This window comes from Myxine glutinosa, chromosome 4 (assembly GCF_964187855.1).
Source record: "Myxine glutinosa chromosome 4, kmMyxGlut1.1, whole genome shotgun sequence".
NCBI lineage: Eukaryota > Metazoa > Chordata > Myxini > Myxiniformes > Myxinidae > Myxine > Myxine glutinosa.
In genome coordinates, this window is record NC_136264.1 from 18231915 (window position 1) to 18258554 (window position 26640).

The 26640-nt window shown below is 44.5% G+C and overlaps 1 protein-coding gene across 2 annotated transcripts in view; it reads left to right on the plus strand.

Annotated features, from left to right (window-relative positions):
• Positions 1-26640, plus strand: part of IFT122 (intraflagellar transport 122) — a 162435-nt gene that overhangs the window by 108820 nt on the left and 26975 nt on the right. For both annotated transcript variants that reach the window (XM_068111973.2, XM_068111972.2), the window contains exons 19-22: positions 7266-7437; positions 9567-9669; positions 9998-10138; positions 24186-24283. In XM_068111973.2, coding sequence (XP_067968074.2) covers positions 7266-7437; positions 9567-9669; positions 9998-10138; positions 24186-24283 — 514 coding nt within the window. The remainder of the gene's footprint in view (positions 1-7265; positions 7438-9566; positions 9670-9997; positions 10139-24185; positions 24284-26640) is intronic.

Here is a 26640-nt window from a genome sequence, read left to right on the forward strand (position 1 = left end):
ACCAAGCGCGGCTTGCAACGCGCGCGAGGCCCAAGGTGCGACCCGTACGCGTCCTTGTAGATGGTGAGGCGAACTGTGCCGGACGCTTGGTTCCGTGCACGAACCCATTGCAACTTGACGTGTCAAGGGGTAATTACCCCGTGCAGGTAACTCCTTTTGTCAGACGGGCTTTCAAACGCAGCATCCTCCACGCTGCTCAATATCGATACCAACTCTTGTCGGAGCTCGGCGAGGAAGAGGAAGAAGATCGTCGCTTCTCCCGGACCTCGTGTCTTTTCTTCTTCCGTTTCCGGTCTCCTTTTTCCCAGAAGGGCTCCTGACCCTTTAATCACAACAACCTTTAATCGACTACACATTGATAAGCAAAGACCTGAATAGTAATTCACATACATTCACATAAATCCATAACAATATATACAGACTTGGCATTTAATATGGAATATTTTTTTGTGGGGGTGAACTGACTTTTCAAGATGACTTAGAACCAAAAGTTCATTGGAATTATGTTGAAATTATTTTAGATTTTGTTAATGTGACCTTTAAAAGAAAAAAAAACCACATTTGACATTTCAGAGCAAATAAATTGATCCTTGAAAGTGATGTAAAGTGATATCGAACTCAATTCACGGACAGTACTGTGTTAAACTTCTGTACGTTTTCCAGAAGTATCTCTTTATTTTGCACATTAGCCAAAAAAAATTTCAACAAAAACAAAAGCTAAATTATGACTGGGGTTACGGACAGTAAAATTACAGTTCAGTACTTCGTGTAACCCCCACGAGCATTCAGGAGAGCACGTACACGTCGAGGCATGCTGTTCACGAGATTTGCCAAGGTTTGGACAGGAATCGCTTGCCATGCAGTGACATTAGTCTGCTGCAATTCACGCACAGAGGTAAGCTGCTGGTCCAAGTTGTCGATTTGACGCGTTAATTCTGCCCACAAGTTGTCTATCGGATTCATATCCGGGGACATGGCAGGCCACTCCATATGCTCTACACCACAGTCAGCAAGAAAGTGTTGGATCATGCGAGCACGATGAGGCCGTGCATTGTCATCTTGGAAGACAAAGTTTCCTCGAAAGGCTGCACGAACAAATGGAAGCAATGTTTCTTCCAGAATGACCCTGTACTTGAACTGGTTCAGGTTTCCATTCAGAACAACCAGGTCAGTTTTGCCCCCTGCATGAAAAGCAGCCCAAACGGTCACCCCACCATCTCCAGCTTGGACTCTTGGCACTATACAATCTTTGTTGTGGGCTTCATGCACTTGTCTGCGCACTCGGACGCGGCCATCTTGATGATAGACCAGAAATCTAGACTCGTCACTGAAGGTCACGTGATTCCAGTGTCCTGGCTGCCATTGACGGTGCTCTCTGGCCCACTGCAATCGGCGCTGGCTGTGTTGTCTGGTCAGGCGTGGCTTTCTCAGGGTACGCCTGGCACGATAGCCTGCTTGAACCAGTCGTTGGTTGACTCACCTTCTGGATACAGGCACATTTGTCAGTGGCTGCCACTCAGCCCTAAGCCGATTAGCTGACTTTGTACGGCCATTGCAGACTAACCGGTGCAGCTGGCGATCATCTCTCCTTGTGGTTCTGCGTGGACGTCCTGGCCTCGGTATTGGAGTAGGGACACCCCTCTGAGCATTTCGTTTCAGGATCTTGACACCTGACCTTGAGTGATGCCATACTGCCGAGCAATAGCACGCTGTTTCATGCCAGAATTTCGTAAAGCCACCACTCCATGACAAACAGCATTGTCAAGTTGACGGACCATCTCCAGAGGAAGCGGCAATAACTTTTGTAGGCGTGCAGCAGTTGTTTTCCACTAATACAGAACGCAACAACCCTTGTATATCCGATTGTGAAGGCAATCGTCAAATGTACCTGTCCTTAAATTTTGTCACGCCACCTGTGATATAATCCTGTTATTGACTTCTTGCTGCGAAAGACAATCAGTGACATAGTTCTTTCAACAAAGACATCACCGAAGGGTAAAATAAACTCACCAGATTGATATACTCAGTTCAGAAAGTAAACCCAAGTCAAGAAAAAAAAAAATTCCATATTAAATGCCAAGTCTGTGTATATATATATATATAAGTATACTAGCCAAATGCACCCGGCGTTGCCTGCGTTCTTTTTGAATGAATTTACTACTATAATTCAGCTTTTACTCGTGGCCGTAGAAGATTGACTATGATAATTCAGCTCAGCTTTTAATTGCGAAATGGGCCCAGCCCGGCCGAAGCGGCCTTGACCGGCCTCGCCGCCTAGCCCATAACCTTCCCGGGGCTCGTCCTGACATTTTTAGTTCTTTTTGAATGAATTTACAACTATGATTCAGCTTTTACTCGTGGCCGTAGAAGATTGACGACTGTAATTCAGCTCAGCTTTTAATTGCGAAATGGGCACAGCCCGGCCAAGGTGGGCCTCGACCGGCCTCGCCACCTAGCCTATAACCTTCCCCGCCACCTAGCCTATAACCTTCCCGGGGCCCGTCCCGACATTTTTGGTTTCGAGGTTTCCTCCTATCTTTCACCGTTCAGGAGATTAGCGCGTGCAGACAAACAAACAAATAAACAAACAAATGAAAAATCACTCATAGAGTGACACTTGGCAAAACAGAACAAAGTAGCATGGCACTCAGTGGAGCATCCTTTTGACCTCAAAAATAATTAGTGGTTGAATTCAGTGACCTGATATGCAAACCCTCTTCGAAGTTTAAGTTAATCGGATGAAAATTGACAATTTTAGAAATTCGGCCTATGTTGACCTTTTGGCCTATGTTTACCTCAAAAATTGTTGGTGGTTGCTTTCAGTAAGGTAATATGAAAATCGTTTTCAAATTTCAAGTCAATCGGATGAAAATTGACGATTTTAGAAATTCGAAAAAATTGGTTGACCTTTGGCCTATGTTGACCTTTTGGCCGAAGCTAATCTCAAAAATAGTTGGTGGGTGAATTCATTTAGCCGATATGCAAATCCTCTTCAAATTTCAAGTCAATCGGATGAAAATTGACGATTTTAGAAATTCGAAAAAATTGGTTGACCTTTGGCCTATGTTGACCTTTTGGCCGAAGCTAATCTCAAAAATAGTTGGTGGGTGAATTCATTTAGCCGATATGCAAATCCTCTTCAAATTTCAAGTCAATCGGATGAAAATTGAGGGTGTATCTAGGCATAAGGAAGAACGCTATTGAAAATTGGGTCGCCACGTCAAAATCCAAGATGGCCGCCGCCATGTATGTCTGAACCTTGTGAGCGGAATATCTTGAAAAATAAGCGAAGTACCAACTTCTAATCTGGTGTGTCGGTGTATCTTGGCATAAGGGAGAACGCTATTGAAAATTGGGTCGTCACGTCAAAATCCAAGATGGCCACCTTGCGTCTTCCACTTTGTCAACTCACATCACTTCACCGACTGGGGACCTCGCCATAACGCTTGTTACTCTTCTTTTGGGTCTTCGGAGTCCTTGGAGTCTTTTGTGTCCTTTGGGTGTTTTGGCTCATTTCAGTCTGTTGGGTCCTCCCGGTCTTTTGAGTCATTCGAGTATTTTGGATCCTCTATATGGATATTTGGGGTATTTAAGGGTCTTTGGGGTATTTTGTGTATTAGGGGTAATTTGGGGTCCACTTGGTCTTCAGGGTCTTTAAGGGGCTCTGGGGTCTTTTCGGTATTGTGGATTGTTTGGGTCTTTGGGGTCTTTCAGGTCTTTAAGGATCTACAGGGTATTTTGTGTCTTCGGGGTCTTTTTGGTCTTGTGGGTCTTTTCGATATTTTCGGTTTTCAGGGTTTTTTTTGGTCTTCTTGGTCTTTCAGGCTCGTTTGGATATTTTGGGTCTTGGGGTCTTTGGGGTCTTTTCGGTCTTCTGGGTCGTTTTGATCCTTTCGGTAACTGGGATCTTTTGGGTCTTCGGGCTCTTTTTGGGGTCTTTAAAGTTATTTGGGTCCTTTGGGTCTTCGGGGTCTTTTCGATATTCAGGGTCTTTTCGATATTTTCGGTCTCCGGGGTATTTAAAGGTCTTTGGGCTATTTTGGGTCTTTGGAGTCTTTGGAGTATTTTGGGTGTTTGTGGTCGTTTGGGTCTTTAACAGTCTTGAGAGTATTTTGGGTCATCAGGGTCTTTGTGGTCTTTTGGGTCTTTAAGGATCTTGGGGTTTTTTGGGTCTTTGGAGTATTTTGGATTTTTTCGATCTTTAACAGTCTTCAGTGTCCTCGGGGTATTTTGGGTGTTTGGGGCCCATTGGGTCTTCAGGGTCTTTTGTGTCCTTGGGGTATTTTGGGTCTTCATGGTAATTTGGGTATTTAACAGTCGAGTCTTTTGGGTCATCAAGGTCTTTGTGGTATTTTGGGTCTTTAAGGGTCTTGGAGTCTTTTAGGTCTGGATCTTGGGGCCTTTTGGGGTTTTTTTGGTCTTTGGAGTCCTTAGGGCCTTTTGGGTCTTTAACAGTCTTCAGTGTCTTCAGGGTATTTTGGGTGTTTGGGGCCTATTGGGTCTTCAGGGTCTTTTGTGTCTTTGGGGTATTTTGGGTGTTTGGGGCCTATTGGGTCTTCAGGGTATTTTGTGTCTTTGGGGTATTTTGGGTCTTCGGAATCCTTGGGGTCTTCTGGATCCTTGGGGTATTTTGGGTCTTCAGGATCTCTTGGGTCTTCCGGTCATTTTGGGTGTTTGGGGTTCATTGGGTCTTCGTGGTCTTTGGGATCTTTTGGGTGTTGGCGTCCATTGGGTCTTCAGGGTGTTTTCAGTCTTTTAGGTCTTTGGGGTCCTCAGGGTATTTTGGGTCTTTAACAGTATTCAGGGTGTTTTGGGTCTTCAGGGTCTTTTCGGTCTTTTGGGCCTTTGGGGTATTTTGAATATTCTGAGTCCTTGGGGTCTTTTGGGTCCTCTGTCATTTGGGTCCTTGGGGTTGTTTGGGTCTTTTGGATCCTCGTGGTCTTTTGGGTCTCTGGGGTCCATTGGGTCTTCAGGGTCTTTTCAGTATTTTGGGTCTTTGGGGTATTTTGGGTCTTCGGGGTATTTTGTGTTTTCAGAGTCCTTGGGGTCTTCAGAGTCCTTGGGGTCTTCTGGGTCCTTGGGGTCTTCTGGGTCTTCATGGTCTTTTGTGTATTTAACAGTCTAAAGGGTATTTTGGGTGTTTGGGGTCCATTGGGTCATCTGGGTCCTTGGGGTCTTTTGGGTCTTTTAACCGGTTGACACACAGTCGTGTTCAAAGATTGCCCCTTAACCCCTCCCCCCAACTCAAATCCCTCCTAGAAACCTTGATCTTTTCTACCCCCGTTAATTCACCCCAGATCCCCTTTTTTGAAATACCAACTTCTTTCCTGGAAGTCCTAGTAGTGTCCATGTGTTTTATACCTCTCCCACCCCTCACTTCCCCCCCCCCCTTCCCATGCCTCCTCCCCCCAATCCCTCTCCCTCCCACAGATCTGCAGATCTCCCTGTTCTCTGCTGATGTACTTGTGTGCTTCCCTCTCTCTCCCCATCTTGTCTCCCGCTCCCTTTATTGTATGTTTTGTGTTTCCGTATTTTTGTTTTTGTGGTTAATGTTAGCTCTTGCACGAGCCTCAATCTTGTGTACAAAAAAAGCACTACTCAAAGCCTTTAAAACGTAGCCTTATGAACGGGGACAGACACACACACACACACACACACACACACACACACACACACACACACACACACACACACACACACACACACACTGCATTCAGAAAGTATTCAGACCCCTTCACTTTTTTCCCATTTTGTTATGTTGCAGCCTTATGCTGAAATCGTTTAAATTCATTTTTTCCCTCATCAATCTGCACTCAATACCCCACAATGACAAAGAGAAAACAAGATTTTAGAAAGTTTTGCAAATTTATTAAAAATAAAAAACTGAAATATCACATTGACATAAGTATTCAGACCCTTTGCTATGACACTTGAAATTTAGCTCAGGTGCCTCCCATTTCTCTTGATCATCTTTGAGATGTTTCTACACCTTGATTGGAGTCCACCTGTGGTAAATTCAATTGATTGGACATGATTTGGAAAGGCACACACCTGTCTATATAAGGTGTCACAGCTGACAATGCACATCAGAGCAAAAACCAAGCCATGAGGTCGAAGGAACCGCCTGCAGAGCTCAGAGACAGGATTGTGTCGAGGCACAGAACTGTGGAAGCCTACAAAACAATTCTGCTGCATTGAAGGTTCCCAAGAGCACAGTGGCCTCCATAATTCTTAAATGGAAGAAGTTTGGAACAACCAGGACTCTTCCTAGAGCTGGCCGCCCGGCCAAACTGAGCAATCGGGGGAGAAGGGCCTTGGTAATAGAGGTGACCAAGAACCCGATGGTCACTCTGGCTGAGCTCCAGAGATCCTGTGTGGAGATGGGAGAAACTTCCAGAAGGACAACCATCACTGCAACACTCCACCGATCCGGGCTTTATGGCAGAGTGGCCAGACGGAAGCCTCTCCTCATTGAAAGACACATGAAAGCCCGCAGAATCTTGTTTCTCACAGTCTGAGAGTCCTTTAGGTGCTTTTTTGCAAACTCCAAGTGGGTTTTCATGTGTCTTAATATATATATATATAAATAATAGGGGGCAAAAACACTAAATATACAATTCGTATTCGTGTGCTGTCCAAAGACTGGTTCAGTACCTGCCGAAGCAGTTTCTTGATGAGGGTTATGCTGGGTGGTTTGCCCATGCCTTCCCAGCAATAGTTAGGGCAGGAATTTGGAATTTGGCCAGGGATAGGTTGCCTACTCTTTGCGAAGGGCAACCTCGGATCTTTAACATCCACCAACTAATGCTGACAGATGAGACGCCGAGTTTAACGTCCATTCGGGGGACGGCGCACACAATGATGTGCCAGTGAAAATACCGAGATGACAGATTATATAGTTTGTGAACAGGAAATCTCAAAAAGTTGTGGGCCAATTCGGACGAAACACGGTGGATGAGTTGGGTAGGTAACAATAACAAGCTAATTAGATGTTTGAGGTCCGAATACAGATCCGGATTATTGGTAGAATACAAAATGTAACATGTTCAGTCTGGCGGAGGTATGCGCTCTACCGAGTGCTGTTCTGGGTTACTTCGTGATTTCTTCGGATTTATTACTCGCATTTACTGTCTGCCTTCCCCTTCTTCCCCTTCTTAACTTCAAAAACAACTTATTTAATCTCAAGGTTCAATATGACTTATGGAGTAGTGTGGTGAAACTGTTTATTTGTTTCAAAAGGATAATGGTGTCTTCTGATGTGAAAGGCTCATTGGTGTTGCACGGAAGTTGGACAAAGCAGAGCGGAGTGCACTTGCAGCTTGTGCTCGTCATCTCCAGCGGCTCGGAAAATACAAGCATGCAGAAGAGAGTCTGAGAAAGATGGGGGATATGTCGGCACTTCTTGCTCTGTATGTTGACCTTCACCATTGGGACAAGGTGCATTAATAACTGGGATCCTATCCATCCTTCCATATACCTGCTTTTCCATCCATCGATACACCTATTTGTGAAAACAGCCATGCATCCGTGCATCTTTCTGCTTATTCATTGATCCATCCATCCATCCACCTGTGCTATAAACTAGAAAGCACTTCAACGAAGCGCTGATTGCTTGTGTATGACTAAGTGCAAATAACATATTAGGTTTACAAGCACAAGTGGTTTTCCCATCATCCCCATCAGGCTTTCTTTTTAGTTCTTAGAAATTGATGACAGAGAAAACCAATCTAAAATCATAACAGTTATTTCCTGTCTAAAACCTAAAATCCATGATTATATATATATATATTCGCAAAGGTACCCATCACTGACGGGGGTTTCACAGATGTCTCACCTGTAATAAGCAATTTCCTTTGGAATGTGTATTGGTAGAAACGGGAATTCAGTGTCATACTTCCAGTGAGCAAATGTCGCAATGGGTGCAGCTGGTAACCTCGCCAACCTCGGTCCATTCTATCAGCTAAGATTTCCAATCCATACTTGTTGTACCTCTGAAGTACTGCTTGGGAGTGAAGGCGATATAATGAAAGCTCAGCTGGGAAACGCGTTTAGGCATGTTTTGGGCCTACCGCCTGATAGAAGATCACCAAAGTTCTTTCCATACCAACCGACCACCTCCAGGCACCTATCGCTCTCCAAATCGTTTCTTCAGCTCCGAACTTCCACCTCTCTCTATACTCCCCATTGCATTGATTTCAGCAATTTCCAACAGCATTTCATTCTGGTTTCCCATTTGATGATCCATTGATCAGTAGTTTCAGTTTCACGTTTCAACATCAGTTTCACTTTGAGATATCGGGTTTGATTCGTCATTGCAACTTGTGATGTGATGCAAATGGTGTACAGAAAAGGTCATCAAACCATTTTTTTGGAATTTTTTTTTCGAAATTTCTAAGGGGCCTGAAGTGTTTTAAGGGTCATAAAGGGGACTAAAGTGTTTAGAGAGTCTAAGGCTCTTAAAAGGACTTAATGGGGGTCTGAATAGGTCAAAGAGTGAAAGAGAAAAAGGGGTCAAAAGGCCCAAAGGGTCATAAATTGTCCAAAGGGTCTTTAAAAGTCAATAGGTCTGAAAAGTGTCGATGAAGGTGTACATATCTCAAAGGGTTTAAATGGTTATGAAGGGGTCTTGGTTTTACAAAATAGGTAAAAACCTCACTCTCCTCTCCTCCCCCTCCCCCCCCCTCTCCTTTCCTCTCCTTCCCCCACCCCTCACTTCTCTCCAACCCTCACTCCTCTCTCCCTCTCACTCCTCTCTGCCTCTCACTCCTCTCTGCCTCACTCTCCCCTCTTTCCCCTCACTCCTCCTCTCCTTCCCCTCACTCCTCCGGATCAGGATCAGATAATTTATATATATATATTTTAAATGATTCTTCTACATTGAGTGAAAGTGCCAAAACAGTATGTAGCATGATATCACAAAAAGTTGTGGACGAATTATGCCAACACTTGGTGGATGAGTTGGGTAAGTCACAAGAACAGGCCAATTAACTTTTGGTTCAGGTCCAAATCCAGATCCGGCCTATCAGTGGATATAAACCATAAACTGTTTGGCCTGGCGGAGGTATGGTATGCTCTCTACCGAGTGCCGTTCTCGCTGATAATATTTTTACGATTCATATTATAATTTTACTAATTCCATTTGGTGTCGTTTTGCGATCTTAAAGAAAACCTGGTTAAATCTGCCGTGGGACGAAATGTCCTTGTGACAAATTGTGTGTGTGTGTGTGTGTGTGTGTGTGTGTGTGTGTGTGTGTGTGTGTGTGTGTGTGTGTGTGTGTGTGTGTGTGTGTGTGTGTGTGTGTGTGTGTGTGTGTGTTACTTCTTGGCATAATCTTCAAATGGCTCTTCAGTCTTCTAGTCTATCGTATCACAAATATATAAAGTTACATACACACGCATGTCTGGCTTTTGTGGGGTATCTCTGTAGAACTTTTAACAGTGCAGCCTTGAACGCTCTACAGTTATGCTTTGGCTAGGTTAACCTTCATGCGAGCTCGTAAGGAAACTTTCTTTGTGAATGCTACGGACATGAATCCACGCTCTAATGAGGCCAACTGTGTCATTAGGCGCTTGATCTGGTGAAACATCAAACAGAGTTGAAAGGCGAATGCTACTTGCCATATGCCCAGTGGCTAGCTGAGAACGACAGATTTGAAGAAGCACAGACAGGTGTGTATTTTGTTTTCAGGCAGCACGCAGCCATTACAACCTCTCCCTTATTCCCACATGTAATCACATGCATGTGTTGTTAGGGTTAGATATCGATGTGTTGTCGTGGCCATGTGTGATTGCATGTGTACATTTCTGAGACCTTTGTTTGAGAACATTGTTTGAGATGAAGGTATGTTGCATTGTAGTTCTGCTGAGGTGCTAATGAACTGCATGCATCACAATGTTGTACAGTCATACTAATGAGTTGCTGTTCACATAGTAGTGCTGATGTATTGTTGCGATAATGGCAGATGTATGTGTGTTTGTGATGCTGTGTGTGCTACAGCATTTATCGAGGCAGGCCAGCAGAAGGAGGCCTTGCACGTGTTGGAGCAGCTAACACAGAACGCGGTGTCAGAGAAACGCTTTGTTGATGCTGCTTACTACTACTGGACACTCTCTATCCAGTGTTTACATATTGCACGTGGTATGTCACACTTCTTGCAAGCCGATTTGTGGTTTTTATACATAGAAATACAATTATTGATACGATGACTCACTTGTAACAGTCTACTACTCGTATATTACCTCTTCACTTATACGGAGGGTGCTTAGTGATGTCAGCAATATGTCAACGGCCATATTGGAGTACAAGCGTAGGACAAAGGATCATTCACCATTAGTTAAAGTAGCAAATTCGAGTTATTGTGCATTGTGTGCTTTATCATGGTATCATTGTGTGCCAAACAATCGGGATCAAAGCTTGTCCTGAAGCTTGTCTCAAAGCTTGGGCATATGTCTATACGTTGGACACGGTCTCGGGAGCGATATTGTAAAAACTAAAAACACAGGTTACATGCAAGACAGACCCGCATGAATTGCCGGATACACCATGGTCCAGAAGCGAGACGACCTTTCCAACCATTTTATACAGTATCTCGGTTCAGTGAATTATCTTATGTTTACTTGAAGTTTTTACGCCCTGTAATATGTGAAGGCACGGACAATTCTAGATGCGCCAAACCAGCTGACGTCTGGCTGGATCATTGGTGTGGCTGTTCTTGTGAAGGATGGCCACGATGTACGATGAAAGGTAAACCTACAATACATCAATGACATGGACTCCACATGAACTGACTTTCAAAACTACTCACATGTTTCCAATATTTCGATTTCTCATTTGGTTCTTTCCAATTTTTTTGAATTTGGTTCGCAAAAGGCGACTAACAGGGTTGGCGGCAGGAAGGGCATCCGGCCATAAAACATTGCTTCAAAAAGGGGACCACGGTGCCCGAAAAAGGCCAACCCCTGCTCTGCGGGGAAAAATGGCCTCTAAAAGGTGGTCACTTGGTTCTTTGCAATCATTTTATAATCCAGTTATGGTATAAATACTGTTGTGTCCAGCCTCGAATATTACCGACACAGGAGGAATGGACTGAAATGGCTTTTTTTACGTCGTCCTTGGTTCTGATTTTGAAGGGGTTTATTCCCAACCACAAATAACGGGGGGAAATAGAATGTGACGGTGGGGAACAAAGGCAGGTTGGGGGGAGGTGACACGGAATCGCAATAAATAAGGTTCTTCACAATGATACTTAGGAAATCTAAGTTACCTCACACCAGACTCTAGTACGGCCAGCTAGAGTGTCCGGCCAGACTCGGTGGTGCACTGGTTAGTTGTCCGCTCAGAGACTGGGAAGTCAGTGATTCGAATCGCAGCCGAGTCATACCAACAACTTTTAAAATAGCACATGCTGCTCCCTTGCTTGAAACTGAGCATTTAAAAGCATAGAGCACGAACAATCCCCATAGATTGGCATCCATGGGGAGGAGGATATTTCTCCAGACCTGCTGAATGCAGAGAAAAACGGCGCAATTGTTTTGACGTCTCTGATACCCGTACCCAGAGTACTCCAGGAAGTGAGGGCACTTCCCCCAAGCTCAGTGGCTGCTCTGTCTCGTCTAACATTTGTGTGTTGTTAGTTGTTATCTCCATATGCGTGTTTCAGAAGGTGGAATGGAGTCCTCCCAGGTCTCGAAGTATCCACTTCCATTTCAGGAACTATCACGATTATCACTGGCACAATTTCGGCACTCTTCAGCTTTCAGGCTCTTTTCATTTCATTTTTGAGGGCTTGGTATTTGACCATTTTCTTGATTTCTGCATTGTTTAGACCAACATCGCCGGGTACTGTCACCTCAATTCACAATGCCTTCTTTTCTTTTTTTGTACCACAGCACTATTTCTGGTCGCAGTGCTTTGTTTTCTATGTTTACTCGCTATGGGATCATTAGGTCGTACATTAACATTACTTCCTTTGTCTTCAGTGAATGCTTTTGGTTTTTGTTTCCATGAGTGTTGTGGAACTGTATGTAATATTGAGACCTTTGCAGATGTGCTAGTGGATTACTCTACATACCTTGTTGTGACTTTGGGTGTACAGCTGTTCTGACATGAGATTTCTACATTCCGATTGGATGTAGCTTGTGCTTTCTGTTTATACCTTGCAGAACCTACACTTGTCGGATTGACTCAGTCCTGCCATTTCCTTAAAGCCATTGGAATAGTGTCCTTTGGCCTTGGGCATTTATAATGATTCGTTCTCCGTCCCAGTTGAACTGACCTCTTCCTATCCATTCCAATGAGCCTTCTTTGTTTATGCCCAATCTGTCCAACTCTTTTTTTATACTTTCCTGCTCTTTTGTCCTTCTCCTAGTTGTCAGTGTGTGTGTGTTTGTGTGTGAGTGAGTGAGTGTGTGTGTGTGTGTGTGTGTGTGTGTGTGTGTGTGTGTGTGTGTCAGCTCCAATGCGAGCATTAAATCGTTAGATCAGGTAAAACATTAAAAAAGTGGAATGTACATCCCAATAATGTTATAGTTGCGGTTTGCACTTTTCGATGCAAATGCAAATGTTAAATATCTCAACACTTTCCATTCACAAAATGCAATAAACATTCACGAGAGTAAGGATAGCTTATTGGTTCGATGTCTGATTGTTGTATGTTTGGCAGCCACACACTCCTCCATTCAACCGACAATTTTCATGTCTGTTTGCCTTGTATCAGGCAAACTGTGGGCAGTGTATGTTATGAGAACCGGTCCTCCCTATTGGCACGATTGACTCAATAAAATACAGCAAAAAATTCACCGTTTTCACTCGTATTTTAACAAATGTAAACGGAATGTTTCACTCCACATGCAGTCTTGCTTTGTTTGCTTGTACTCCAAGATGGCGGATCGCAAATGTGATTCCATCACACGCACACAATCTATCATATCATTATGTGACTGGCCAATCACTTGAGCAAATTACCTAAATTGTGACTTTAGTATTCTTGTGCACGTCATCATAAAATATGTTGGTTTGTGTGGCATTCGTATGTGAGCGCATGACACTCATGACACGTTTGCCTTGTTTCCCATGATAATTTTTTTTTTAAAAGAGGAGAGATTAATTAATTCATTTATGTACTGCATATGTCGACAAGTTTGCATCGTTAATGGGACCGCATCCGTTACCCGAATTCAGGGTAGGAATTTTTATTTTGTTCAGTGTGCTGGTGATAACTCATGAAAGTGACTGGTTGAGAAGAGTGATGGAAATGAATGTCGAAGGAAGTAGAGGATGGGGAAGACTGAGAAAGACTTGGCTAAAGATGGTGGAAGAAGAAATTCGGGCAAGGGAGTAAGGATAGCTTATTGAGGGTAAGGAGTAAGGATAGCCCTATTCGGGCAAGGGAGTAAGGATATTGATCTCGCGAGATCTTGGAGACTGCGGCAGGGATTTTCGAAGCTCCACACGGTCTCCACGTTTTCAAAGTTAAGTCTGTTCACAATTGTATTTTGTCGAAACTGTATTTATCTTTCGGTGTGTGAAGTTATAGTGTGCACCTTGGAAGTTTCTGGGTGTTTATCTTTCATAAATTAATCGTCTGTTTGCCGCGTCGCGAGCAAGGCCTTTGCCGCGTCGCGAGCGATTTGAAATCGAAGTTAAGTAATTGTTCCCATTTGTATTTTCGTTATAACTGTATTTATTTCATGGTGTGTGCACGTATATTGTGTCCCGAGGAAGATTTTCGGTGCAAATCTTTCATACCGGTATTGAAAATCGTGTTAATTTGTGTCGTGTCTTGAGGCCTTGTACAGTGTACAACCTTGAGGCTTTGTTTTTCTCTCAGCGGTCCGTCGTTTGTGATCCAACAACTTTCGTTCTCTGTTTTCCCAGTCTTTTCACCCCATAGCCCTCTTCCTTGTGTAAATCTCAACTCAAAAAAAAACAAACAAAAAAATTTCCTTCTCTGTTCTTATTCCTTGTTCTCATTCGTTTATTCATTCTTATTCGTTCATTCGTTCTTCGACCACGTGTTTCTCCCCCATTTCCCCAGATAGTTTTCACTGTTATTAACTTTCAATGTTTACACTTTCCCCTCAAGATCTGTATTCCGTCATATATTATAACACCTTTTTCTTCTTCTTCTTTAAAAGGCTGCTTTCGACTTGCTCACCAAATCTATTCATCCCAAAAAAAAATTCCATCTCCTATAGTGCCTTTTTTCTTCATTCCCTAAACTCTCCTGCACTCCATCCTCCCTCCAGCGTCCTTAAACGTATTTTTAACTCGAAGGTCACAAGAAACTCATTTTGCAATAAATGTTCGTTTCCCATTAATCGTACACTTTCAAAAATCCAATCTCACCCCTCCCCTCCAAATCTTCCCCATAACCCCTCCCCTCCAAATCTTCCCCATCACCCCTCCCCTCCAAATCTTCCCCATCACCCATCCCTTTCAAATCTTCCCCCTTTCCCCTCCCCTCCTAATCCTCCCGATCACCCATCCCTTTCAAATCTCCCCCCTTGCCCCCTCCCTCCTAAACTACCCCCTCACCCCTCCCCTCCAAGACTCCCCTCGCCCCTCCCCTCCTAGACTCCTCCCTCACCCCTCTCATCCAAATCTCCCCCATATCCCATCCCTTTCAAATCCCTCCCCTTGTCCCTTCCCTCCCAAACTCCCCCCTCGCCCCTCCCCTTCAAATCTCCCCACCCTCATTTCTTCTCAATTTACCCCCTCTCACTCCCCCTCCTCAAAGCGTCCTCCCCGCTTCTTCCCCCTTCCAACTCTCACCTCCATCTCCCCCAACCTTCTGCCTCGCTCTTCCCCCTCCTCAAATAACACCTCATTGTGCCTCACCCAATCACCATCAAACCTTTTGTCCGCCCCATCCTTCCCTTTCTCCGAGCTATTCTGAAATCTCTGACACACCTTCAACAGCTCTCCCTACCTCTTCCACCTCCTCCACATCTTACCCTACCCCTCCTCCCCCCTGTTCTGTATCCGATGCTCCCCCTTCCTCTTCATTAACGGTATGGACCTCAAACATCTGGGGCCTTCGTTCAAACTTAACTGATCTCTCCATACAGGTTGCTTCTGTCAAACCAGACGTGATCTGCTTAACAGAAACTTTCCTCCTTCATGATGTCTCTGATTCCTTGGTATCTCTCCCGGGTTACTCCCTCTTCCGGTATGATAGACCTGAGCCTCGTCCTGGAGGTGGGGTTGCTATCTTTATCAAAAACTCTCTTCCTCACTTGCCCTGCACTGCACTCTCTCCACCTGACCCCCAGGAATACCTCTGGCTACGGCTTCCCCTTCGCTCCCACCTCTTGTTCATATGTGTGTTGTACCGTCCACCAAACAGTGATGACTCCATCTACATCTCGCTGTCTGATAATATGGACCAACTTCTATCTACTCATCCCAACTCTCTCTTCCTCATATGTGGTGATTTCAATTGTCACCATGCCAGTTGGCTGGGTGTGGGTACCTCTCTCACCAGCCATGGCTCCTCAGCAAAGGACTTCTGCGACTCACTGGGACTGACACAATCTGTCAATTTCCCGACCCGGATCTCAGTCAACGGAGCATCTTCTCTTCTGGACTTGGTTATGTCTAACTTCCCTGAAAATGTCTGCTGCTCTTCTTCTGCTCCAATCGGATCATCTGATCATGTCCTGGTTAAAGTGGACATCTCTCTGACCATTATCAGGGAGCCTGCTCAGCGTCGACGAGTCTGGCATTTCACTCAGGCCAACTGGCACGGTCTTCAAGCAGCCATAAATCATCTGGACTGGTCTCCCATCTCTACCACCTCTGACATCAACTTATCCTGGGAATTCTTCCAAAGTAAATTGCTCTCTCTCATGCACAGATTTATCCCATCTCGTCTTCAGTTGTCATACCCTTCCTCCCGTCCATGGTACACGGAATCTTGTGGTGAGGCTGTTTCCCAGAAACAACTTGCCTTCGTCTCCTGGAAAGCAAATCCAACGGAAGGAAATCTCATTTCCTTTCACAAAGCCCGAAACAAGTGTGTGTCCACCCTCAGGCGAGCCAGGAAACAATATCTCTCCATTCTCAAGACCGAACTCTCTTATCTGTCTCCCTCTTCCAAATCCTGGTGGCGTCTGGTCAAATCTGTTTCTGGTGTTTGTTCCCCCTCCATCCCCTCCCTTACCTCAAACGGCTACACAGCTGACTCCGCACGTGAAAAAGCTGAATGCCTCAACTCTGTGTTTGCCTCTAAATCTTGTGTCCCAAACCCATCCCTCTCTGTACCCACAATACCCAGTCGTACCCAGCTACTCCTGGACTCCGTGTCCTTTCCTCCTGACAAGGTGGAAACGTTTCCGTCAACCCTCGACTCTGATTCTGCAACTGGACCTGACGGCATCAGCCCACGGGTCCTAAAATCCTGTTCTTCCGCTCTTTCACTCCCTCTCTCTGTTCTCTTCACCCTCTCTTTTGCTCAAGGTCAACTGCCATCTGCTTGGAAATCAGCCAACATCACTGCTTTGCACAAAAAAGGTGCAAAAACAGATCCTAGCAACTACAGACCAATCAGCCTTCTCCCAATTATCAGCAAAGTCATGGAATCCATCATTGCTTCGGATATGAAATCTTTCCTCTTCTCCAATGGCTTGATCTCTGATCATCAATTTGGTTTCAGACCTGGTCACTCTAATCTGGACATGCTGCTTCTGCTGTCTCAACAATGGATGGAGGTCCTCAATGCCAAACAGGAAATTAGAGCTGTCTCCCTCGACATATCACGTGCCTTCGATACGGTCTGGCACCCCGCTCTGCTCACCAAACTCTCCTCCTTTGGTATCCATGGAAATCTCCATGCATGGCTGGCAGACTTCCTCTCTAGTCGTCGTCAACGTGTGGCGCTGAATGGGTTTCTCTCATCTCCTCTTCCTGTTCAGGCTGGAGTTCCCCAAGGCAGTGTTCTGGGCCCTTTGCTTTTTCTGGTCTTCATCAATGATCTCTCTGACTCTCTTGAAAATCCTCTCTATCTCTTTGCTGATGACTCCACTCTCTGCCGCTCCATTCCTCATCCCTCAGATCGGCAGTCTGCAACCTCCTCACTCTCTGCAGACCTGGACAAAATCACAGACTGGGCAAACAAGTGGAACATGTCTTTCAATCCTGACAAATCTCACACTCTTACGATGTCTCTCCGAAAAGACCGACTGCACAACCCTCCCATCTACTTTCAGAATAATCCTCTCCAAGAAGTTCTGTCACTCAAGCTTTTGGGTCTCACTATCTGCCATGATCTTTCTTGGGAAAACCACATTTCCAAGCTGGCCTCCAAAGCCAGTCGCCGACTGGGCATCCTCCGTCGTGCGAAGTCCTTCCTTGGCACACCTGAGCTCCTCACCACATACAATGCTTTCATCTGCAGCTCAATGAAGTACTGCTCTCCCCTCTGGGCTGGTGCTCCTGCCTCACACCTAGCTCGTCTTCACGCTGTTGAAACCAAAGCTTTCAGAATTATTGGAATCTCCCGCGATGAAGCTATCTCTGAGGGCCTTCCACTCACTCACCGCAGGCAGGTAGGTGGTCTTTCTGTCTTCTACCGACTCCTCTCCGGCCTTGCACCCCCAGCTCTCTCTGTGCTCTTTCCCCCAAATATTCCTACAGGTCGCACAAGATCTGCCAGCAACCCTCTGATGGTTAAACTGCCGAAATCTCGGCTCTCTGCTCACCTTCACTCTTTCATTCCTCTTTTCTCCCGCCTCTGGAACAAACTCCCTCACTCCCTTCAATCCCACTCGTCCCTCCAGGTCTTTAAAACAGCTGTTCACCACCATCTCTTATCTTCCCCCATCCAAAACCTTGATCTGTTCTACCCCTGCTAATTCACCCCAGATCCACCTTGTTTGAAATTACAACTTTTTTCCTGGAAGTCCTGGCAGTGTCCATATGTTTTATACCTCTCCCACCCGCCCACTTCCCATGCCCCCCCCCCCCAAAGCCCTCTCCCTCTCACAGATCTCTCGATGTCTCCATGTCTCTCGGTCCCTGCTCTCAAATGTTGTGTTCGTGTCCTTCCCCCTCTCTCCCCATCTTGTCTACCGCTTCCGATGTTATATGTTTTATGTGTCGTTTTGTCTTTCAGTGTGATTAATGTTCGCTTTTTCACGAGCCTCGATCTTGTATACAAAAAAAAGACAAAGAAAAAAAGGGGGGTTAACAAGGGGAGATGCAGAAAATAGGGCAAGATGGAGAAGATTGTCACGGGGACCGCAAGGCTAACCCCCGCTCGAGCAGGGAAAATGGCCTTAAAATGCCTGTTGTTGTTGTGCTGGTGATAACTCGCAAAAGATGATGATGTAGCGGCTACCGCTGGGTTTTCACAATCGCCTTGCACCTATCAAGGACGCGGAGCGATCACCATGCCGGGCTCGTCCAGGACGCCCGGGCAGGCCCGCGCTCAACTTGCCAGGCCTCGGTCGGGACGCCGCATGCCCGGGCAGGCTCGCCCTCAACTTGCCAGGCCGCAGCCAGGATGCTGGGCCACGCCCCCTCTCACCTTTCCTGGGCAAACGCTCCGGGATAATATGTATATATATTGCTGCCCGATAAACGGGCTTTTCAGAGTGCCTGAGTGTTTGGTTTGATTAAAGCAACTCGGATGAATTCCAGCTTTTTGTCGCGTCCATTCTTCCGATCGACGTGGGAGCCCCAGCTCCTTCAATGACATCTTTTACGTCCATCAAATAATGCAATCGGGCAGGACGCCCGGCTTAATGTCTCTGAAGGACAGCATACTTAATTGTGCAATGCCCTGAATGTGAAGCAACAATTTGACAGTTCATAGCTGGGTCAATAATTAAAGCTACATAAAGGGTAGGTTGTCTGACTCTATGCCATTGTTTCAGACAGAATAGAGATTGGCATGTACAAACAAGCGTCAAAAGCTAAGATTATTGATATGTTTGTTAAGAGTTGAATCCTTAACCGAGTGTGGTTCACATATATTGTCATGATTCTTACCCAAATGTGCAAGTTCCCTTTTTACTTCTGCATCACAAGTAGTACGTTTGGCACGAGTTGAGTCGAGGTGGGGGTCGTGCTTCTCGAAACCTTTGTTGAGGTCGTGCTTCTTGGAATATATTTGAAGCTTAGCCTTTGTCTCCTGGCAATATGAGAGCAATTCTTAATCCTCGTTTTGTGTGAATGTTTGAAACCTCTCCTCTCCAATGCTCTGAAAAACATTATGTTGCGTTTTTGCAGATTACTCTGTAGTGTGTCATACAATTATTTGTGCCAGTGCCAGACAGTCGGCAGCTGCGTCATTCGCTGCGAATCTGGTATTTATTACACTAGGGCATGCCCGTACTATATATATATCTAAAATTATATCCCCCCCCTCTATTTACATGAAATGGTTTGGTCCATTCGCAAAGCCAAAGCGAACGGCTTGCGAGTACGGTGGCAATCCCCCCACTCTATTTACATGAAATGGTTTGGTCCATTCGCAAAGCCAAAGCGAACGGCTTGCGAGTACGGTGACAATCCCCCCCCTCTATTTACATGAAATGGTTTGGTCCAAAGCGAACGGCTTGCGAGTACGGTGACAATCCCCCCCCTCTATTTACATGAAATGGTTTGGCCCAAAGCGAACGGCTTGCGGAGTTTGGTAAAGAAATCGCCATAGCTCGGTAACTACTTCTCCGATTAATATGAAACCTTGAAAAGGCACATCCTCGGGTCCCCAGCAATATACCTGGCAAGTTTAAAGTATATCGGACCCGTGGTTGTCGAGAAACAGCGGTCACAGACACACAGACAAACACACACACACACAGAGATTACTGGAATTATAGATAGATACTGATCTGATAAATGGGATGCATCTTCAATCCTGGCATATCTCAGAGTCTTTCACTGTCACTCCAGAAAGATTGGCAAAGGAACCTACAAATCTATTTCCGTGGTGATCCATGGGAAGATGCAATTGAATCCTTTGAACTTCTGGCATCATCCTCAATCATCATCTTTCCTGGGCTGGCCCTATAGTACAACTGACCACCAAAGCCAGCTGCAGACTGTACACCCTCTGTCATTCCATGTAATTCCTTGGAAAATCAGAACTAGTCACAGCCTACAAACCCTTTCTTTGTATCTCAATGGATTATTGGTCTCCCCGATGGGTTGTGGCCCCAGCATAACATCTGTCTCTCCTGGAATCTGTGGAAAGTAAAGCTGTCAACATTTCATCCCTGCAATCAGGCCGAAGCACAAGTTAAGTTGCTCTTGCATCACAGACATCTCAATGGCTTCTGTTTTTTGTTTTTTTACAACCTCTACTACTGTGTAGCTCCCTCTGCTCTCGAACCCTCCCAAGACCCTTCAGAACACATGCTTTCTTCTATTAACTCCTTTATGGGTAAAATTCCAAAATCCACACTTTCCACTCACCTCCACTCTTTTGTTCCTCCATTCTCCCATTTTTTGGAACTGCATTGCTGAGGCAGTTAGTTCACTTGCATTCTTCCTTCCAGGGCTTCAAGCAGATAGTGCACCACCATCTCATCTCATCTTCTATCCCTACTCATGGCCTTTTCTGCCCCGTTATCCTGAACTAACTTATCCCTCTTAACCGTCACCCAAGCTAACAATACCCACGACCACCCCACACGAACATCCGGACAAACTTGATCCAAATTGATTTTCATTCTGAAAGAGAGGAGATGTTATGTGATGCTCTTCCTGTTCCGTGTTTTGTGAAATAATATATATGCTTTTGCGACACGAGCGGGATGGCGTGAGATCTTGCGAGAAAATGCCACAGTGCAGGCCTCACGAATAGGGCAGCTATCTTGTACCACCCCACAACCCCCTCCACCATGCCCCACACTCCACTCCCTCCACCTCCCACATCCCCCCATCCTTCACCACACCCCACAAGCCTCCATCAACCATGTCCCTGGGCGATGTAAGTGCTGAGTTCGTTCCAAGTCGTATCCATGCCATATTTCTTCTGGAGTTAAATATAACTGATTTATCAGTTAATACAAAAATCCTTGATAAACTGTCAACTGGACGGAAAAACAAAACTTACCAATGTGTAATGAACATTCGACCGGCGTTTTCACCTGCACTATGAACATAACACCGCCAAGATGGCGCCATCTTTCTCTTCACTAATACCACGGTCATCTGAATCACTCGCACAAGGTTTGAAACGATAAGGATCGACAATTCCTCCGAAAGTGGTTCTATCACCAATTTTGTCTCCAATAGCTTCTTCACAATCCCACTGATCAGTTTCAACACATTGAGAACCTTCAGAGTTGCTAATGACGATGGAATCGGTATCGGAATTCGAGCTTGACATGCACTGTTTCTCTATGTAAGTTGCCATTAGGATCAAGGTGAGTTCATAATGTGACATCACTGGAGAAATTGAAAATCAACACTCTAGGACTTTGGTCAACACTTTGTGATTGGAAAAAAAAAAAATGTCCAATTTATTTTCCTTTCAAATTAGACCACGATTCATGATTTCCAATGGTTTTAATTAAAAAAATTGCGTTTGGGTTCCTCTTTAAGGTCTGGATGCAGATCCGGCCTATCCGTTGGATACAAAACGTAAACTCTTCAGCCTGGCTGGCGGAGGTATGTGCTCTATCGAGTGCTGTTTTATTTATCCCACGCACACGAAGTGAAAAGATGGGTTAAGCAATTTTTTTAAGTATTGAAGGCTCCAGTCACGGACTATATAGTCCTCATTGAAACGAGGCCCTAAATACAAGAACTGCATAGATAGAAAAGTGAAGAAAGAGAGAGTAGTGTAAAAGTTTTTGAAGAAGTAAAAAAAATCTGCTTTTTGAAAAGGGGAAGGTCATAAGTGCTTGGAAATACATGGGAAGGTAAAGAGTTTGGCAGTGGAGGGGAAGAAACAAACATCATAACGGAGAGATAACCCTTGAGTTGCCAATGGCCACACAATAATCATGCGATGTACTGACTTGTCGAGTATTCCGTGGATCAAATTGTCGGGTGCAGAAACCGAAGTAATATCTGTAGAAAAGAGAAAGAGAGCCAACTTTGCGGCGTAATTGGAGCGGGTCGAATTTTGAGGTCGGATTGGGAGAGTTTTCTTAGTCGGATTACTTTGGTTTCAATTCTGTCCAGTAAGTATGTGGAGCTCGAACCGCCCCAGATGCGAGAGCAGTACTCTATCTATACAAGGATGAATCAATCCTTTATATAGTTGAAGCAACTGTTGAGAGGAGAAGAATCTTCGACATCTGGACAGGACTCCTAATTTCTTCGAGGCAGACTTAGCTATTTGTTTAATCTGTGGATTCCAGGATAGATTTGATGTTTGGGTAATACCTAGTAGGTTTATTGTATCACATGGTGTAAGTGTGGAACTTTCAAAGGAGATTGGAGAGATGAGAGGAGTTTTGGAGAGAGAGATGGGAAGAAATTGAGTTTTAGAAGCATTAAACTGAACCTGGTTACATTTGCCCATTTTGAAGATGGAGCAGATGGGAAACACAATGGATAAGATGTAGGAATGTAATGTTGAGTCATCAACATGCAAATTAATTTGGTTATTTGTAGAAGAAATTAGGTCATTGATAAAAATAAGGAAGAGTGTTGGAGACAGGTCAAAACCCTGAGGGACATCGCTGTTGATGGGGAAAGAGGGAGATGTTGAGCCATGGATAATTACAGAGATAGAGCGGTCAGAGAGAAAGCTCAATATGAGAGAGCAGAGTGAAGGAGGAAAGCCGAAAGAGGGAAGCTTGGATATCAGACCCCAATGCCAAACTTTGTGAAAGGCTTTTGAGATATCAAGGCCTAGAACAAAGGATTCCCCAAAGTCTCTCAGAGAAGAGGCCCAGACATTCGTAATGTAAGAAAGGATATCACTGGTAGATCTTGCCTTACAGAAGCCAAATTGATGGTGAGATAGAAGACTGTGGGATTCAAGATGCTTGAGGAAATGGGAATTGAAAAAATATTTAAAGACTTTGGAAATAGTGGTAGTCAGAGCAATAGGACGGTAGTTGGAAGGGTTTGAATGATCATCCTTCTTTAAAATAGGCTGTACTAAGGAATGTTTCCAGGAAAGAAGGAAAGTTTGGGTTTTTTTTTAACAAAAACGAAACCACAGAGCAAGCACGGGTGCAAGTTCTGAAGCACACTCCTTCAAGACACGAGGAGGAATGCCATCTTGTCCGTACGCCTTGCATGTGTCCAGAGAGAGGAGTACTTTTTTGACTGCATGAAAAGACATTGTAGGGATGGGCATAGGATTGGTAAGGGGTGCATCAGAGGGAGATGGAATGTTAGAGTCATCAAGAGTGGAATTAGAGGAGAAAAGAGAACCAAAAAGAGTTGTTTTATCAGTCGGAGAGACAGCGATAGTATCAGAACGGAACAGCGAAGGAAACGTAGAGCGACATAAGTTGTTGGAGTTACTTTTAGCGGAAGACCAGAAAGATCTATTAGTGGAAGAAGATGAGAGGTCGTCACATTTATTTTGGATAAAGGAATGCTTCGCATCACGAATAACATGTTTGCAATGATTTCGAGCAGATATGAAAGCTTAATGTGAGTCGGAGGAAGAAGAGTTTTTCCATTTCCGATATGCCGCATCTCTTGCATGAATGGCCACAGAGCAGGAATTATTGAACCAAGAGTTGGTAGGAGAGATAGATTTGAAAGAGAAGAGGATATAAGCCTCCATTCCTGCAACACTAACTTCAGCTATACATTCAGCAGAGATGGAAGCATTGTATGAGGAGAAGCAGTAGTCTTAGATTGGTTCATGTCCGTCTGTCTATCTGCCTGCCTGGCAGTCAAACAAAGTTGAAAATCATTCCAAACAGGAAAGTTTCTGTTTTTAAGGACATCCTAAAGGACACAAAGAACAGGCACGAATAACTAGTGTATGTGTTGGATAGGGTGGTGTAATAGACGCTGCAGAAAATGGCGGTAAAACTCAGAATCAATTTATTTATAAGACTTTTCCAATCTTTATTTTTTTAAAATTGAATTATATACTTGAAGTCTGTAGAACACTAATCACCTGTCATTATACTTCCAAAAACCTCCAGTTTTGCAGAGCGTTTTGTGACTCGCTGAGAGTGATTTGTTTGTTGAACTTCTTTGTACAACTTGTTACAGATTTAGGGATTATTTTCTCTGCATTGCGTGCTCTGAGCAGATATTCCAGAACAAGAAACTGGAATGCTGGAAAAGTTTCACCACTTCCAGTGCCAAGCCGAGCTGTACTATGCCTTCCACTTCATTCAGAGATTCACGGTAAGGTGATGTCGGATCATCAAAAAACACGTGTTAAAAACATCCAGTGCAGTAGTGTACTATTACGGTACTTGTGTATGTTTGCGGAACGTTAAAGGTAAATATTGTGTGGGACATCTTCATTTTTAGGATTTTATTAAGTTGTTGACGTTCAGCAAACCCAGCACTACTCATGGGATGTCTGGAGCATTGATCATTTTCTTTATTTTTATTTCTATGGAAGGGAGATATATTGTCTCGTCAGATTAGCGGGATACAAGAACCCACAAAGGACTGAAACGGTGATTCAATGTTATTGCATTTCACTTCAGATTCCCAGAGTATCACCCAAACGAAGCTGAAACGAGCGGCACTACCTGTGGGAGGCAAAAAGGCAGGAAAACGACTGTTATAATTAAAATTGATGTATTACAAAAATAATACGGGGATAAGGGTAGACAAGACCGTATAATAAATGAATAGTCCCGAGTGGGACTGACGCTTGTTTCCCGATGGAGGGCGGTCATAGTTGGAGTGCTTTAGGGGATTAAGTTGACTTTCAGTTTGATTTGATGGAAAATGTAGATTCAGGGTGAAAGGCCCGATAACACAATTGTATTCGTGCAGTGAAGACTATGTAGGATGAGCAGGTCCTGAATTGTTGAAAAACATTCCATTAGTTTTTGTCCAGTGAAAGGACCCTTGAACCCTTTTAGACCCCAAATTGGGTGTAAAGGGCCTGAGAGTCTAAAGGAGTCCAAAGTTTTGAACGGGACTTTAAAATGAGGGTAAAAGGTCATGAAGGACGAAAAGGGCTTAAAAGGATTAAATAGTTATAAAAGGTTATAAATTGTCTAAGGGGTCGAAAGGGTATAAAGGTATAAAAGGTCTCTAGAGGTTTAAAGCATCGTCTGAAGGATTAAAATGCCTTATAGGGTCGTAAAGGTGTAAGAGTCTAATGTGTTGAAGGTGTTGAAAGGGTCTTAAAAGGTCTAAATGATATACAGGTGGATGGAGTCTATAGGGGTTTAAAGGGTCATAAGGGGGTCTAAATGTCTGTGTGGTCTAAAGGGTACTTTCCAAAAGTAGTCAGTGTCTAAAGGGGGTCTGAAGGATGTAAATGTCGAAAGGCATCTGAAGGGTCTTAAAAAGTCTTATTATTTTGGTTGCATCATTGCTGGGAGCGCGGCTGTGCCGCTGATGCAGTGCCCATGCTCCCACTAAGCTGGTACTCATTTTGCTGACCCCGGATGGTTGACAGGCTGGGTCAACCCACCTGGTGTAATTTAACAGCACGACAGGGGCTCAAACTCAAGACCCTAAGATCTTAAGCCAGCCACCTTAACCATTAATCCAACACCAGGCTTTGAAAAGGTCTAAAAAGGGTCTCTTAAAATGTCTAAGGTTTAAAGGGTCTAAAATAAAAGGTCTTAAAGAGTGTAAATGTCATAAGGAGACTAAGGTGCCTCGGGGGTCTAAAGGGTGTAAGGGTTGTGAAGGGGTCTAAAGGGATTTAACATGTTCTAATTTAACCCCTACCCCAACCCAACTCTCTGTCCTCCCACCCCCCCCCCCCTTCCTTTCCTATTCTTCAAATCAAGAGCTTAGAATTCTTCAATTAATGACATTAAGAGCTTCGAATTTGATTGAGAGGTTAAATTAAATTACGATTAAGATCAAATTAAATTAAGAGGTTAAATTCAACAACAAAACATCTCTCTCTCGATATGTGATGGACATGCTGACATAGATTACATCTTGAGTTAATTAGCGAATGATCTCACCACATGGATGAATTTTTTTTTTTAAATGGCTCCATAAGTTTCTGTACATCGACGTCATGAATCATCATGCCGAGTTTAAAAACAATCTGTTGAGCCACCTTGGAGGAGTAGGGGGAAAAATGAAAAAAATGTAAATGGACCCACGAAAGGAAGGAAGGAAGGACTGACAGACTGACTGAAGGACATCGTTATGGCTCGACTTTGTCCTCGACGAGCTAATAAACGGGACAGACCAGGCACTCAAAGTGCAAGCGAGTGAGGAGGCACACGCACTTGTGTACAATGAAAATAAATAACTCACTGTGGCGCCAAATAGAAATACTGGGTCTCGCTCAGCAATGGGGAATGAGCGAGGACTTGAGCAAAGCAGGAGCTGGTTTTGGGCCCGCTCTGGGCCCGTGCAGACTGGTATTGCACAGGGCTAGTGTGGCCCAGCACTGGTGGGTGGCGATTAGGTCGTCGAGGTGGATGCAAGGAATTGGGAGGTGGTGCCCCCTTTTCCAGCGCAATCCTCCTGCTCTGCACGACGACAAAGCAAATGTATGGCGATGAGGAGAGGTGGCCAAACAAAGAGAGGGGAGAGGAATGCTGCCT